General features: G+C 34.3%; 1 protein-coding gene across 7 annotated transcripts in view; it reads left to right on the top strand.

Moving 5' to 3' along the window:
* The window catches only part of RALGAPA1 (Ral GTPase activating protein catalytic subunit alpha 1), a 214,174-nt gene that overhangs the window by 59,831 nt on the left and 136,569 nt on the right, over positions 1-17,774 (top strand). For 6 of the 7 annotated variants that reach the window (XM_070358743.1, XM_005891799.3, XM_070358739.1 and 3 more), the window contains exons 8-11: positions 2,381-2,519; positions 3,541-3,749; positions 5,531-5,770; positions 16,711-16,908. In XM_070358743.1, the coding sequence (XP_070214844.1) occupies positions 2,381-2,519; positions 3,541-3,749; positions 5,531-5,770; positions 16,711-16,908 (786 nt within the window). Of the gene's footprint in view, positions 1-2,380; positions 2,520-3,540; positions 3,750-5,530; positions 5,771-6,379; positions 6,433-16,710; positions 16,909-17,774 lie in introns of those variants that run through there. The other variant, XM_070358741.1, reaches the window with a different exon arrangement.

The following is a 17,774-nucleotide window of genomic DNA, read 5'->3' as shown; positions in this document are numbered from 1 at the left end:
AGGAGAAGGGGATGACAGAGGATGAGGTAGTTGGATGGCATCACCGACTCGACGGACATGAGTTTGAGTACCAGGAGTTGGCGATGGAGAGGGAGGCCTGGTGTGCTGCAGTCCATGAGGTCGCAAAGAATCAAACACGACTAAGCGACTGAACTGAACAGAATCTGAATTTTATGTGTATATACCTTATGCGAGCCAATTGTGTTTACTTTCTAGTCTTTCGTTTATAGTTAGCAGCTGTGGCACTTAAATGAAAGATGGTTTGATTTGGGGATCAATCTGACTAGAGGCAACAATTGAGGAGGTGGACTGAGGATGCCCTTAGAGAGTGGAGAGATGTTATTTTTACTTAAACCTACTTGTACTTTCAAAAATTGTAGGTACATGTATTATGTAGGATAACCTGTTTGTTTTCATATATGAAATGTGCATATCCTGATTGATAAAACACTTTTAGCATATATACATTTCTTTTAATTGTTCTGAACACAAAAATTCCCTGTGTCTCAGAAACAAACCTTATGAAGTTAATTTGCACCCTGAATGAGATGGCCAGGGTTTGAATCCTGACTGTGCATCTTACTGATAGTATGACTTTTGGTAAAGTACTTAACCTCTCTATGCATCAAGTAAAAAGAAAAAAATAATACATATTCCATTTTGGTGTTTGGGGCTTAAGTAATTAGTGTATAGTATTTAGAATAACCAACTGTGATATATAGTATGTGTTTTGTAGTGAGTCGTTACTGTTACTGTATTACCAGTTTTTATTTTTAAAATGTCTTTTGTACTTCATGTAAATTTTTTAAATTGTTTTACTGGTTTATTGAGATACAGTAAACTGTAATGTTTGAAAAGTACATTTTAATCACAAAATAAAATAAAATTAAAGAAAAAAAAAGAAAAGTACATTTTGATGAATTTTATTACATGTAACCCCCCCCGAGACCATCACAACAATCAAGATAATAAATGTATCTATCACCCCTAAAAATTCTCAGATGCCATAGTAATCCACCCTTCTGTACCTGCCTGCCACCCTTCATCATCTTGTTCCCCAGGCTACTGTTGATCTGATTTACTTTCACCGTAGTTTGCATCTTCTGTATTTTTCATATAAATGGCATCATATTGTACCTCTATTTTTCTTCTATTTTTGGTCTGGCTTTTTTTTTTTTTTAACCAACATAATAATTTAAAAAATATTTATTATTGTATGTATCTACAGTTTGGTTCTTTTTATTGCTGAGTAACTTTTCAGTGTATGGATATGCTATGATTTGTTATCCAGTCATCTACTGATGGTATGGTGAATTGTTTCTAGTTTTGGGTTATTACAGATAAAACTACTATGATTATTGGTAAATAAGTCTTTGTGTGAATACAGACTTCTTTTCCCTTGGGCAAATACCTAGTAGTAGAATAGCTAGATTGTATGGTAGGGTGTATATTGACTCTTTTCCAAGTGCTTGTACCTTTTTATATTCCACTAGCTATGTTTGAAACTATAAAAGATTGCTTCATATACTCACCATCAGTTGATATGGTCAGTCTATAGTTTTAGTCATTCTAAAGTTAATGTACAGTAGTCTCTCGCTGTGGTCCACTCAGGTCCACTTTATTGTCCCCATATTTAGATATCTTCCTCAGCCTACTGGGGTTTTCACACCCTCTATTTCACAACTCTGCTCCTTCTGGCTTACTCCCCTCTACACTTCGTGGATACTTTGTAAGACTCTGAGTCCCCCCTGAACTACTGCCTCTGTTATACTCCCTCCATGGATGCCTCCTGTGGTCAGGCTCTGATTGCCTGCACTTGACTGACACTCTTTCATACCTTCCACTCTTCCCTCTCACATATGCCTGTTTTGTTTGACTTTTAGGTTGAATTATTCAGGAAGGGAGAAAGAGAAAAGAACACTATCATCTTTGTCAGTAGTAGAGCCGAGTTTTAAGTCAACTTTGACAGTTTTCCAGAGCACATTATAAGATTTTTGAAAGATAACATGTATCATTGGCCTCTTATACACAGATATTTTTCAATGAATACGATCTACACTATTACACAAGCCACTGTTGCTTGAATCTATGAATATGGAGGGCTGACCGCAACATGACAGATGAATTTTTAAGTGCACGGAGGATCGGCACTTCAACCCCCAGGTTGTTCAGGGGTCAGCTGTGTATTGTATTTGCATGGCAGAAGTTTTTCTATTTATATAAACATATGTACATACACAGATTTAGCTTTTTATCTTTGTGGTCTAAGTTTAGTTTATTGCTTAGGTAGCCTCTTATAAGCTTGTTTTTAACAGCTAGTATTTTTTTTTTCCTCTTTTTTTCCCTCCTAGAATGATTCTAATTTTTTGTTTATTTTTAGGTAAAAAGTTTAGAGTGGAAGAACAAAGAAAACCAAGAAAGAGGATTTTCATTTTTGTTTTCACATTTTAAGAAATATTATTTGCCTTATATTTTCCCAAACATCTGTAAGGAGAATAGTTTATATCATCCTGTACTTGGTAAGTAATCTTTGTAATTTTCTGAAATATATAATAGTAAAACATTCATCAATAGATACTTAGCATTTATTATCTGCAGAAAACTTGCCACATTTAATTTGTATTGATTAATTGGAGATAGTATACCATCATTCATACTGAATGTCATACTGAAAGTACAATTTTATTAGTGTAGAATTTTCATTCCGAGTGAAGAGATTTATCAAAAACTTATTTCTGGGTATCACCTCTTGGAGAAGTTAGCCTACCAGGAATATTTGTGATTACAAATTAAACTTAATTCTAATGTTTGGTATCATCTTTAAACTATTTTGTAAAACTTTTTAAAGGTCCTTCAAAGGTTTGGTTTTGTATGTCTTTTTCAAATTCTATATGAATAATTATATTGTCATATATTTTGATCATATCTTGTTCCAGTATTTAGTGACTATGCCAAAATGTCTTTCGGAACCTTGAAGCTATAGCCTCAAGGACAAAGCCTGGGTTAGAAGTAGACCACTGCCATGTATAGAAGCCATTGATAGCCTGTATGTAGAACTCTCTTTTTTGCACAAAGATGTTTCTGTTTTAAGTTCTGCCAAGTTTAGACAGCTCACAAGCTTAGGCACAGTCATTAAGGCTGGTAGAAATGACTTAAATTAGAGTAGCAGACCTTTACCATTGAAAACAATATTTGCTTTAAAAATAATTTTTCTATGAAAATTCTCATACTTTGTATGATATCAAAATATGTGTCTCAGACCTAGTTAATTGAAGTGAGCTCTCATTAATTTTAAATGGCTCTGGAAATTTCTTAATATTTTTAATTATTTTTTTAGTGATATTTTTGCACATTTCATGTATCAGCTGTATATGTTTCAGTCTTCTAGATTCCCATGCTAATATCTAGCAAATTATTTTAAAATGTATTAATTCTATTTCTTAAATCAGGATATTATCACATTTTCTGAAATATTTAAAAACATAGATTTATCTAAGCATAATTCCTTTCCTATTTTGGTTTTTGTTTCAATGTGTGCAGATATCCCACAGATGAGACCAAAGCCACATTATGTCATGATCAAGAAGGATGCTGAAACCAATGAGGCAATCTATTGTACCAAGGAGCCTTTCATTAAGGCTCGTGTTATTGTCATTCGTTGGCTGGTTTCATTCTGGCTGGAGCCAAAGCCACATACAGGACCTCATATTCCTGGGATGGAAGGTGAAGTCTTGCCCAAAAATATTCAGGTAATACACACCCAGAGCAAACTTGTTAAAGTTAAAAATGGGTTTAGGGATTTGTCCACTGATTTCAGTTCCTTAGATGCAGAACCCATTTAAAACAAATAACAACACTACATTCTCTTTATAAATGTATTTTGTAAATCCAGATTTTAATAAGCATTATAGAAACAATAGTTTTCTTAATGAAAAATGGAATTTGTAAAGTATAGAAGATAATTTCAGTCATATATAAGTCTCAGCTTATTTCTTTATTTCATGTTAATTAAATATTCTGAATTGTGCAAATTCTTGCAGTTGGAAACAACTTGCAATTAAATGACCTTCATAGTTCTATTTACTTTTTATTTACTTTTTAAATATTTAGCTACTTATTTTGATTGCCCTAAGTCTTAGTTGTAGCACACGGGCTCAGTAGTTGCTCTGTAGCACATGGGATCTTAGTTACCCAACCAAGGACCAAACTCACGTTCCCTGAGTTAAGAGACAGATTCTTAACCACTGAACCACCAGGGAGGAAATCCCATTCATAGAGTACTGTTTTAAAGTCCTGTCACCGTGTCATGTCCCCTTTTTTCAGGAACACCGACTCTAGAAATGTGATGTAAAGTTACACAGCTATGCAGTGGAAGGACTAATATTTAAAATTCTGTATTTTTAATTAAACCATTACCCTCTTTTTTCACTTGCCCCTCCTCTCAATGTGCATTTTTTTTCCTGAAATTGTCTTTATTGCAGTGTTTTTATTTTTCCTTTTCTCATATTTCCTCATTTTAAAAATATTTTATATGTGTGTGCTTTTTATACAACCTCTTTTAAGTACTTTAAAAGTTAAGTGGAGGTATAAAGTATGTTCATTAACATTCAGAAAATTTTACTTATATTCCCTCTAGCCTTTTATTTGTCTATAGCAGATTACGTGATGCGTTTTCCCCAAAACATGTTCTAGGTTCTCTATAAAAAGTTTTTGAATGTAGATACTCTCAAGCAGAACTGTTCTTTCGGATCCCAGAATTCAATAAACTAAAAATAAGATTTTTTTTTAGTTGGGAAGGCATATTTGAGATCATTTACATACTTAAAACCCTTTTATTTTATAGATGATAGAACTGAGACCAAAAATTGAATAATGTACCAGAAAGTATATTATCATGTCACTGTATAGTGACGTGTATAGTGCTACCTATCATACCATGGTAGTAATTTCTTTATTACTGCCTTAAGACTTTTGCTTTTTCCCTAAATTTAGCCATCATCTTCAGTCATGGTAAAAATTGTTAAGTTATTAGAATGCAGAGTTTTCTAATATATATTTTATGTTAGCTTCATTTCTACTTTTTCTGTCATTTTTTTTTCTGTTCCTTTGGTTTTTTTAAGAAGTTTTTGCTTGCATAATCTTTGTTTATGATAAAATAGAGATGACTTTACACATTTAAGACAATAAATAATCCAGTTTTAAGGTATTTGTTATTGAAGATCAAGCTCACTCCATTGACATTATTCTTTTACCCAGTCTAATCGTAACTTGTTTGTGCTGCAAACACACTGAAAAACTTAATTGAGTAGATGTTTGGTGAGTATCACTATGTCACTTAGATATTGAGTTATTTCATTGCCATTTAATTATTTAGCATGGATTCTAAATGAAATTAAAATCTATTCCTAGATTTTAAACAATGCTATAAGTTACTTATGGAATGCTTTGAATTTTGTCAGTATTTGCTATTGGAAGACAAAATATTGAGTTAAAGGATCGTGATATTCTCCCCCTTTTGTTTTTATTTTAGAGAGCAGCTGCTAGTTTGGTATCCAGAGAAGAAAACAAAAATGATAATGCTGATAAAACAGATAGAAGTACAGAACCTGAACAGTCTCATTCCAACACAAGCACTCTCACGGAGCGAGAACCTAGCTCTTCTAGTCTCTGTAGTATTGATGAAGAGCATCTCACAGACATTGAAATAGTTCGCCGAGTTTTTTCTTCTAAAAGAAGTAACGTAAACTTTGTCACAGAGATATTTCGTCAGGTAAAATATCTCTCAATATTTTTAATTTGTAATATAAACTTTTGCCTTTAATATTGAATATACTGACTTTTAGCTATTTAGAATTTATTCTTCATGAAAAAAATTTTTTAAGTTCATATTTAGTTTATTTATAAAACTTACTACATTTAATCCTTGAATGTTTTCAGTTATTTTTTTAGTTTATGATAACTTTGGTTTAATAATTATCCCCCCAATATTTCTTCTGTTACCAGAATAATTTTCTTAGTGACTCACTTTATGGTTTGAAAGTTTTCTTCCTATAATTTATTAATAAGTTATAGTAAAGTTATTTATCTTTCACTCTAAAATTAATAAAAAATGATTTATGAATACAGAGTGTCTTTATCCTCCATGTGGAGGCTCGGTTTTGTCTTCTAAGGCATTCTGAAATTTAATTTGCTTAAGGCATATATTGTTTGGGGAATAAAATAAAGAAGAGGGAAGGGAAAATAATAAAAGCTATTTCACATAAAGATAGTTAAAAATTCCTAAGTGCGCATTTTCAGTTACATAGAAATTTTATGGGAAAATAAACCTTTTGAAAACTAATCATTTGCTCTTAATAGCAAAGGTACTTAACTTTTACAGGTAAACATCATTGAGTTTTGTAGCTGAAGGGGATCATTCAAGTCTCACAGCAAGTAAGTGGTAGATCCTGGACTAAAAATCTGTTAGTGCTCTTTATTCTATGCTACACTGTCTTCACATGCCAGGGAGCTCTCCAGGCAAAGCAGATTTTCATCTCCTACATGTTTGTTGATATGTAAAAGAAAGCATGAGGCAGCATTAGCTTTGTCAGTTTAAGGTAAACAAACAAGTTGTAACATTTTGTCCAGCTTTGGCAGTGAGTTGCCAGCTTTAGGGTTTGGGTTGACAGAATATATGACAAGTGCGAAGGGAAAAGTATTTGACAAGTATGAGTGGACTACTTTGCTTATGGGAAAATATAAAGCTTATAGAACTATAAAGGTTTTCTAGTTCTTAAGTCAGTTTGAGTATGTTTGTTTTTGTAGGAATTTGTTCATTACATTTGTTTTTAAATGCGTTCTCTTATAATCTTTTTAAATCTCTGGAGCATTTATATTCATGTTTTTCCTTGTCATTCCTGTTAGTATTTGTTCCTTGTTTGTTTTTTCTTGATGATTCTTACCAGAGATTTGTCAGTTTTATTAGTCTTTGCAAAGAGTGAACTTTTGGCCTTGTTGATCCTCTGTGCTTTATGTTCATTTTCTCATTTGTTAATTTTGCTCCTTGTTATTTCTTTCTACTTTTCTTGATTTTATTTGATGGTTCTTTTGCTAGCTAATTTAATTAGTCTCACATTTTTTTCATATAAGCATTTTTGAGACTGTTATTTTACCTCTTAATGCTGTTTTGGCTACAGTCTACAAACTTTGTATGTGTATTATTCACTTCTAAATGTTTTATAATTTTCATGTTAATACCTTCTTTGACCTGTGAGTTATTTAGGTGTCCATCTTCCAAACAAATAAGACTTTTCTAGTTTTCTTTTTTCTCACAGATTTCTAATGTGATTCTTTTTGGTCAGAGGATATAATTTGTGTAATTAGCATGTAGTCAGTCCTCATAAATGTCCTATGTGTTTGCAGAGAATGTATTCTTTTCTATGAAGTTCATGATTTTTAAAGTTTATTAAATCAAGCATATTATTGTGTTGGTGAACTTTTCTGTATTCTTACCTAAAATTTTTGGTCAGCTTTACCTCACAGTTATGGAGAAGAGTGTATTAAAATCTTTTGTTCTGATGGTGATTTGCTTATTTTTTTCTTTGTAGTTCCATAAATTTTCCTTTGTATATTTTGAAGCTTTATAATTAAGTACATACATATTTATAATTTTATATCTTCTTGGTGAGTTAAACTTTTTGTTTATGGACCTCTTAATCTGTAGAAATTATGTGTAGTGAAAAAACTTAATTTGCTTAAAATCTACCTATAGTAGTCTATCTACTTTTAGTACATTAATACCACTTTTTATTAGAATTATCCTCATGTATATTTTTTTTATTCTTTAATTTTAAGTTCTTTTTATTACATTTTATATGTCTTTTGTAAATATGGTTAGATTTTAAAAAATCTTTGTGTTTTAATGGAATATTTATTATAATTACTGATATGTTTGGATTTATTGGTATGATCTTATTTTGTTCTTTTTATTTTTCTTATGTCTGTATTTTTTATATTCCTCTTATTTTTTACTTTCTTTTAATTGATGTTTTTTTCATTCTATATCCTCCTTCCTATCACTTGGTTTGAAAGTTTTTTCTTTTCCTTTTCCTTTAGTGATAACTATCTAAATTTTAACATACATACTTCACTTTCCAAATGTAAAGTTATTGTTTTTTTTACCCTCTTCCTAATCAATACAAGGTTAATAGAACCCTATTATTCGGATTTCTCCCCAAATAATATATGGTTATTAACAAATAATTCAGTTCTATTTTGCATGTTTATATATTTAACTCCAGTATCATTATTATCTGTGTGTTCAGTTGATTTACAGTTATTTTTATTCATCACTCCTTTTGATTATGATTTCTTCCTTTTCAGGTCTTTCATTTAGAATTACTTTTCTCTGCTTGAAATTCATCATTGAGAATTTACTTTCAGTTCAGTTCAGTCGCTCAGTCGTGTCTGACTCTTTGCGACCCCATGAGTCGCAGCACGCCAGGCCTCCCTCTCCAACACCAACTCCCAGAGTTTACCCAAACTCATGTCCATCGAGTCAGTGATGCCATCCAGCCATCTCATCCTCTGTCATCCCCTTCTCTTCCTGCCCCCAATCCCTCCGAACTTTAGGGTCTTTTCCAATGAGTCAACTCTTTGCATGAGGTGGCCAAAGTATTGGAGTTTCAGCTTCAGCATCAGTCCTTCCAATGAACACCCAGGACTGATCTCCTTTAGGATGGACTGGTTGGATCTTCTTGCAGTCCAAGGGACTCTTCAAGAGTCTTCTCCAACACCACAGTTCAAAAGCATCAATTCTTCGGCACTCAGCTTTTCTCATAGTCCAACTCTCACATCCATACATGACCCCTGGAAAAACCATAGCCTTGACTAGACGGACCTTTGTTGGCAAAGTAATGTCTCTGCTTTTGAATATGCTATCTAGGTTGGTCATAACTTTCCTTTCAAGGAGTAAGCTTAGTGGATGTCAAACACTTACAAAGTTTTGCTCTGACAATGCCTTTATTTTGCCCACATATTTTTTCCACTGCATATAAAATTCTAGATTGACAGTTATTTTCACCCAGTACATTTCAGGTACTTTCCCACTTTGCTGGTTTACCATGTTACTGTTGACGTGTCAGTCAGCAGTTGAACTGTTGATACTTTATAGGTCAGTTGTCTTTCTCTGGCTTTTAATACCTTTTTTTTTTTTTAACTATTTGGCATTTTGTATTTTATTGTGCCATATTTGGGACTTCCCTGATAGCTCTTGCAATGTAGGAGACTCCAGTTCAATTCCTGAATCAGGAAGATCCACTGGAGAATGCATAGGCTACCCACTCCAGTATTCTTGGGCTTCCTATGTGGCTCAGTTGGTAAAGAATCCACCTGCAATGTGGGAGACCTGGGTTTGATCCCTCGGTTGAGAAGAGCCCCTGGAGAAGGGAAAGGCTACCCCCTCCAGTATTCTGGCCTGGAGAATTCCATGGACTGTATAGTCCATGGGGTTGCAAAGAGTTGGACACCACTGAGTGACTTCCACTTTCACTTTTCACTGTTCAGGTCTAGATTTCCTTTTATTCTTCAGGGGATACTTTGGGCATACTGTATTTATGGATTAGTATAATTTTACAGTTCTGGAAAATTTCCAGCCATCATTCTCTTAAAATATTGTCTCTGAACTTTTTTTTTTTTTTCTTTCAAGATATGTGTTAAACCTTCCCACTTAATACATCTACTAATCTCACATATATATATTTTCAATCTCTTTGTCTCTCCATGCTACATTCTGGATACTTTCTTTCTAATTACAACTGTTTCTGGAAGTCGGCCAGTCTGGTCAATTTTAGGTCTCTAGTTCATACCTTACTTTTTATGTATTGATCTGACTTTTTTTTTTTTAATTATATTTATATTTTATTTTCTATTGACTGATTGATCCTCCTGATATTCCCGAAGTCTTTAAAGGTCTGAGTCTGCCATATTTTGTTTCTGAATGTTCTTCCTCATGGTGCTATATATTCTCTTGAAATATTTTGTGATCAGAATTTTGATTCTGAACTTTTGCTACTTACGACTGTTTCTTGGTTTGTTAAAGATTGATTGTTCCAGAGAGGAGGTGCATTTACTGCATATAGATAGATGCAAGGAAACTCTTCAATCTCACATTAAACTGAACTCCTGCAGTTTAAGCCAGGCAGATAATATGAACGTACAAGTGTAAACCTGTATTAAGGCTAGCTTTTGGTTACAGCTTTTGAGGAGATGTCTGTTATCTACTTTGCCTCTATGTATGGGCAGTTTTCCTTGCAGACTTTTAATGGGGTAGACGTTTAATGAGAACAAGGGCTCTGGAATATGCCCTAGATTATAGAACACTTCTTCCCTTCCCAGAATGTTTCTCTTGAGAATTTAGAATTCTTTAAAATCCCTTTCTAAGGTCTGAGTCTGTCCCCTGAACGTCCCTCAGATCTTTAGATAACACTTCATAACCTGTACCAATATAGCAGGTTTGGGGTCATTTTTAGAATGTAGCTTGTCACATTAAAGAGAATGAATTTATCCCGACATGTTTCATAAAGACATAGGTATTTGGAACCTTAAGGTAGACATATTTAATGATCAAAGTCCTGGGAAACAGGGCTTGGGAAAAATAAGAAATATTCAGAAAAAAACTGTAAGTTGCACAATACTGTATAACAAATATAGGCTACTCTAGGAGCCTGGTGGGCTGCAGTCCATGGGGTCGCTGAGGGTCGGACATGACTGAGCGATTTCACTTTCTCTTTTCACTTTCATGCACTGGAGAAGGAAATGGCAACCCACTCCAGTGTTCTTGCCTGGAGAATCCCAGGGACGGGGGAGCCTGGTGGGCTGCCATCTCTGGGGTCGCACAGAGTCGGACACGACTGAAGCGACTTAGCAGCAGCAGTTTTAAGTGATGGGACTGGATGCCATGATCTTTATTTTTTGAATGTTGAGTTTTAAGTCAGCTTTTTCACTCTCCTCTTTCACTTTCATCAAGAGACTCTTATAGGTCCCCTTTACTTTCTACCATAAGGGTAGTGTCATCTGCATATATGAGGTTATTGATGTTTCTCCCAGCAATCTTGATTCCAGCTTATGCTTCATCCAGCGGGGCATTTCACTGATGATATATATTCCTTTGGAATTCCAATTTTGGAAGTTTCCCTATCATTCTTTCTTCCTTGCCCCTATAGATCCATAAAATCCAGAGTAATTGGTTCCACTCAAAATGAAACCACTTTATTGCTACACCTAAAACCTCTCTTGAGTTTGGACCTCATGTAAGTTTTTATTTTCAAATATTTCTCCCTACTTTTTGGCTCATCAGTGCATTTAAGAAGATAAAAAAATTTTTTTAATGTATTACATATTTTTTTCAGTTGTACGATTGCTTACCTAGTATCACAGTCTTGGAAATAGAATTCCCCTTATTGGGTTTTTAATGATATTATTTATATTTTAATTTCTAGAAGTTAATAGTTGGTTGTTTTTAAATATCTGTATAGTGATTTTTTTCCAGTGGCTTATTTGTTCATATTTTCACTTTCTTAATATTAAAACATATTAAAATATTCACATTCCTTATTCCAGTAATTCTAGTAACTTAGGTTTTTGCTGTTCTGGCCTTGTTTGTTGTTTGTTTATTCACCCTCATTTGTTTGTTTGGATTTTTATGTTCAGAGCTTACATTTCTTTGGAATCTTATGAAAATTACTTTAAAACCTGAGTTGAAGCATGTGTTCCTCCAGAAAAGATTTGCACTTGCTTCTCTCAGGTATGCAGGAGTCCTGTCAACCTTGGTTTACTTTACATTACAATTCTTTGCTTATGATTCTTCTCACTTTGCAGCACTCAAAGTTAGGTGATAGCCAGCCTGCGAATATGAGTTTCCAGGGAAGACTGGTATTCCTTACTCGAAGTCAGCAGACAAGTTTCCTCACTGACTCTTCTCTGGAGTCAAGTTTTTTCTTCCTCTCCTAGCTCACCATTATTTTGAGGATGTACCCATGATTGGTTTCACGTTTATATGGTCTCTCCGGTCCACACAGAGGGCATTAAAGCAAAGCTCTGAAGGCTGTCCAAGGCAGCACCCACCTGTTGCATTGCTTACTCGCCCCTCTAGATCAATACTTTCATTTTGTTCTAGACTCAGAATACCCTTACAAGCTGAGCCATTCATTTAAAAGGTATATTATACTTTTCATGTGACAACTTTTAGGTGTTCTGTGCAAGTAGATTCTAGGGTATCTTTCTTACAATACTGCTGGGAACTGAAGTTCTCTGAGATGTTATTTTTATTGTAACAGCTGCTTTTTAAAAGTGGTTTTTAAGGCAAAACTTAAATAAAAATAGATTTTAGGATGGTGACTCCAATGAATCATTAATGTTTTGAAAGGAATCAGTTTCTAAGATTAGATTGTAGTAGAAAAGCTATTTTTACTTGCTTAATACTGATGATAAGTTTGCGTAACGGAGAATCTGTGTAATAATTTCTGTTTTAATTTGAAGGCTCATATGTTTCATACTGTGGTATAGACAGAAATATTTCATTAATTATTAGGTATATAGGCATATGATGATTTTTGCCCTTAGCAATCCCAGCTAGAGCACAAGTCCCTCTGTAGGTAAGTTTAGTAGAAATGTCTTATCTTTTCGTCTTTCAAATAATTTCATCCTCATAGCCGTTACGCTTAACTGTTTCCCTGTCTTCAGCCTTCCTGTCTTTCCTTCCCACCTCCTCTTCTTACCTGGCTACTCAACCTTTAAGATCATAGCTTAAATGTGAGTACACCAGAAAAGTCTTCCATGACCACCCTCACCCATTCACCTGCCCACCCAGAAGCAGGTGTACACACACGTGTACATACACACACACACACACTCTCAGTAAGGACCTCTCTTTAATGATGTTTTTGAAAACTATACTCACCTTCATAGTATCTCTCCTGAGTTTTAGAAATTTTTTAATGTTTGTTTAATTTTGATCTTTCTTATTACCCTCCATAAATACTTATTCATCATTGTAGCCATAGTGCCTGGCAAGTGAGTTAGGTACCAAATAAATTTTGGTGAATTTGTTTAGTGAATTATCAAATTTGGTGAATTAATCAAGAAACTCAGTAACTGTTGAGTGCTGGGCACTTTGTTAGTGCTAGCTGTGGGCTAACATGTATTTCTAGAAGCCAAGTCTTGAGACAGTTTGTTACATAGGTGATAATTTTTTTTAGGGCCAGTTTAATGATTGTGAGTTCTAGCTCAGATGAGGGTATCTATAATGTTATGTGTCTTTAAAAGAAAGGTACAACTGTAAAGCGTAAATGCCCAGATTATTTGAAATGATAAAATTATTCTCCATATCCCTTCAGTTCAGTATAGAATAGGCATAATAACACTATTTTATAAATAAACCCATTCTTTGTGCTGTATGTTGTTAGTACTTGTGAGGAGCCACAGGTACTTTGATGTGAGGTAAATAAAACACATAAAGAGTTTAGCCTTTAAAAGCACCATAGATTTATTTATATGTAATTTAAAAATACATAAATGGGGGGCTGCTGCTGCTGCTAAGTCGCTTCAATCGTGTCCAACTCTGTGCAACCCCAGAGACGGCAGCCCACCAGGCTCCCCTGTCCCTGGGATTCTCCAGGCAAGAACACTGGAGTGGGTTGCCATTTCCTTCTTCAATGCTTGAAAGTGAAAAGTCAAAGTGAAGTCGCTCAGTCATGTCCGACTCTTAGCGACCCCATGGACTGCAGCCTACCAGGCTCCTCCATCCATGGAATTTTCCAGGCAAGAGTACTGGAGTGGGTTGCCATTGCCTTCTCCATAAATGGGGGGCAGTGGGTGGCAAAGTATAACCTGGGGCTCCTGAGAAATCCCCAGAACCTTTTGAGGTTCATAAGGTCAAAACCTTTTTCACTCTTGCTGTCTCACAAGTGTACAGTGAAATTTTCCCCGGGGTACCTGACATACGATATTGTATCAGATTTAATATGGAAGCAAGCAGATAAGAGAATCCAACTGTCTTCTATTAAGCTAAACATTAACGAGATTTACAAAAAAGTAAATAATTCTACTTTTTATTTGGAAAATGAATTATTCGTGTTAACATACATTAGATTAAGTATTCTGAGACAAAATGTGAACCTCTTTGTCTCTAAGGAGATTTTTCTCTAACCTTTTTGTCTCTAAGGAGACAAAAAATTCCCAGGTCTGCTAAATGCTCACTGTATTAATTAAATTTTAAAGAATGTGTTTGTCACAATCTGGGTTGGTTAATAATGGAAGCCCATTAAAAAAGTAATCAGAGACTAACATGTTTGTTAGCGTTTTTTCACCAAAGAAGAGAGCCTTAGCTACCAGTAAATCAGATCCCATTGGCGAAGCCACTTATTAGAAAACTGTGTACCAGGTTGCCTTAAGCTGATACCATTAAATATTTTACTTATTTTTTATCTCTTGTTTTCATTTTTTTTCTCCCTGTAGTTTTCTGGTTCTGATGTAGTTTTATGGTCATAAAATCATAAAAGTGGAGATGACCTCGTAGGTCTACCTGTAGAGAGAAAATTGGCTGAGTATTAATTCACATATTCTTGCCTATAATGACAGATTCCCTTATTATCAATTAATACTTGTATCTGATTGTGAGTGGTACTTCTTTGTAGAAAGATTAAGGTGCCAATATATGGATTTGACTTCCCTGGTGGCTCAGACGGTACAGCGTCTCCCTACAGTGTGGGAGACCTGGGTTCAGTCCGTGGGTCAGGAAGATCTCCTGGAGAAGGAAATGGTAACCTACTCCAGTATTCTTGCCTGGAAAACCCCATGGACAGAGGAGCCTGGTAGGCTATATACAGTCCATGGGGTCGCAAAGAGTCAGACACGACTGAGCAACTTCACTCACTCATGTGGATTTGAACGTTCTGGTGTGAGACAGCTATTTTTCATTGTAAATGTATAAAATGACCCTCTAGTTTTTATGCATCAGATTTTTAGCCATGACTAAGATCAGTCTTTCCTCAAGATCCTTTAGTGTGTAGGCAAAATCAGTATGGTGGCCTATAAGGACAAATGTGATATGTATTCACTCTTGTCTTTAATAGATACATCCAGCCACTTGGAATATAGTGTGATAATTTTTGCAATAATGAAAATCATAGCTCTGGGTCTAACATTTTTAAAATTAATAAGCTTTATTTTTATAGAGCAGTGTTAGGTTCAAGGGCTTCCCTGGTGGCTCAGATGGTAAAGAGTCTGCCTGCAGTGCAGGAGACCTGGGTTCGATCCCTGGATCGGAAAGATCCCCTGGAGAAGGAAATGGCAACCCACTCCAGTATTTTTGTATGGAAAATCCCATGGACCGAGGAGCCTGGTCAGCTACAAGGGTCGGACACGACTGAGTGACTTCTCTCTTTAGGTTCAAAACAAAAATGAGCAGAAAATACAGAGACTTCTCATGCTAATTTTTAAGTAAATTTTTCAGTGTTTGAGAATAGAACTTTTAGAGATTGAGCTTTCTTTTTTCTTCTAATATTTTTAAGGAAATCTGAACTGTTGCTTCAGTTGTAAAATAGTCTTAGAGCAGGCAGTGATGTTCAAAATTATGCCATTGACCATTAAACTGTCAGAACATGAGAATGAGAATTTGGGAATGGGTTTGTTAGATGGAGGAAAGTAGCAAGTAATGCAGTTTTCTAGGGAATCAATAATAGCAATAAATAAAAGGATTACCAAACAACATGAAATACCCTATTGATATTACACATGAACTTTTCATCATTATTTTCTTGGCTAGTTTCAGTCAGATAAAGTAGTCTTTTGACCCCATAATTGTTATTAAATATTCATAGATAATTCTAGAGTAGAAAGTATCATGTTTTAGGTAAAGGTTTTGTGATTTTTACAGCTGAAATTCATAGATAATCATTATGAAACAAATACAAAAGAAAATCAAGTAAGTTGAATACCAATTTTATTTGTTAAAAAAATACAATATAATGATAACACATAAGCACAAATATTATAAGGGAAGGACTTTGAGTAGTGAGACTGAGTGCTTTTCTTCCTTTATAAGTATGAATTGTATAAAAGGGTTTTTTTTTTCTCTGATGATTTTTTGTGTTAAGGAAAATGTTATCTTTAAACTTAAGATAATACTGAAAGGAAAGGATAATTGTAAGGTATTCCTTTAAACTGTCTAAATATTTTTGCCATATTGTTTAGCTTGTAAAATTTTAAGTGTGTAAAATGACAGAAGAAAACTCTTACCTTTTTAAACAATATGTTGTGAAAAGCTAAGTTGCCTTGTTACATACTGTTTTTATTGCTTTTTAGAGTCATTTTTTAAAATTAAAATCTTTTTATCAAAATTTATTTTAATCTACAAAAATGTGATTTATTATGAAAAGTTGTATTTACATTAAACTTATAGGAGCACAGTTACAGGGAATATGTTCATTCAGAAATAGCACTATTGAAATAAATCTTTGCTCCTACGGTTGGAAATCCATATCTACCTACCAAAAGTATTTGTCTTAATGTATTTACAGATTATTTGGAAACAAAAGGGTTTTTCTGAAAATGAGTTGTTTTACTTTAGCTCTTTAAGAATCATTTATATCTCACATTTTATTGATAGAAATGTATATTTTAGTAGTTTGCAGTAAAGTAAAAGGTGTCATTATATTCTCTTTTTTTCACTAGGCATTTTTATTACCAATTTGCGAAGCAGCAGCTATGAGAAAAGTGGTAAAAGTATATCAAGAATGGATCCAGCAAGAGGAAAAACCTTTGTTCATGCAAGAGCCTGAAGAAATTGTGATCTCTTCTTCAGACCTTCCATGCATTGACAATGTCACAGAGCGTGATATTTCAATGGAAGAAGGAGAAAAAAGAGAAGAGGTAAAATAAGACTTATGTATTTTAGTACCTAAGTGTAATAGATAAGGTTTTCACAGAAGTGTGATGATATGGGATAGATGGGAAGATAAAGATACTTTTCAGTATACAGTTGATCCTTGAATAATGTGAGTTTAAACTATGTGGGTCCATTTATATGAGGATCTATTTCGATAGTAAATATTACAGTACCACATAATCCATAGTTGGTTAAATCTGTCGATAATGGAGAAACTATGGATATTGAGAGCCAACTATAAGTTATATGCAGATGTTTGCTGCTCAAAGGGTTGGTGCCCTACACCCAATGTTGTTCAACAGTCAATTATATTTCACAGTTTAGATAATATGTTATCTCAGTACTCTATCCCAAAGCTCTTTGATGTCACAACTTTAAAAGAGCTTGTATTCTGATTCTTTCAGTCATTGTCTAGATCAAAATTGGATAATATTACAAAAGGTATAATATTTTAAATTGTGGTGGGAATTCCCTGGTGGTCCAGTGGTTAGGACGTGGTGCTTTCACTGCTGGGGCCCAGATTCATCTTTGGTTGGGTAAGAAAGATCCTGCAAGCTGCACATCCCAGTCAAAACAAAACAGTGAGACTAAATCAAAATGGATGCTGTAGTACATACACTGAAAATACTTTTATTTGGCTGTAGCTAAGAGTTGGTGGTTGAGAGTGATAAGAAATGTGAGATAGACAAGAACTAGACCCTGTTTAATAACTTGTATGCTGTCATGATGGACTTTGATTACATTCTGGACACTGGAAAGATTCATAAATATTCATAAATAGAAAAATGGCATGGATAGTTACAAATCTCAGAAGGCTCATACCAAGCTTAGAGTGGAAGATAGCTAGCGT

The sequence above is a fragment of the Bos mutus genome, chromosome 21 (genome assembly GCF_027580195.1).
Source record: "Bos mutus isolate GX-2022 chromosome 21, NWIPB_WYAK_1.1, whole genome shotgun sequence".
NCBI lineage: Eukaryota > Metazoa > Chordata > Mammalia > Artiodactyla > Bovidae > Bos > Bos mutus.
The sequence above is the reverse complement of the archived record's forward strand: the minus strand, read 5'-3'. Positions and strand labels throughout refer to the sequence as shown.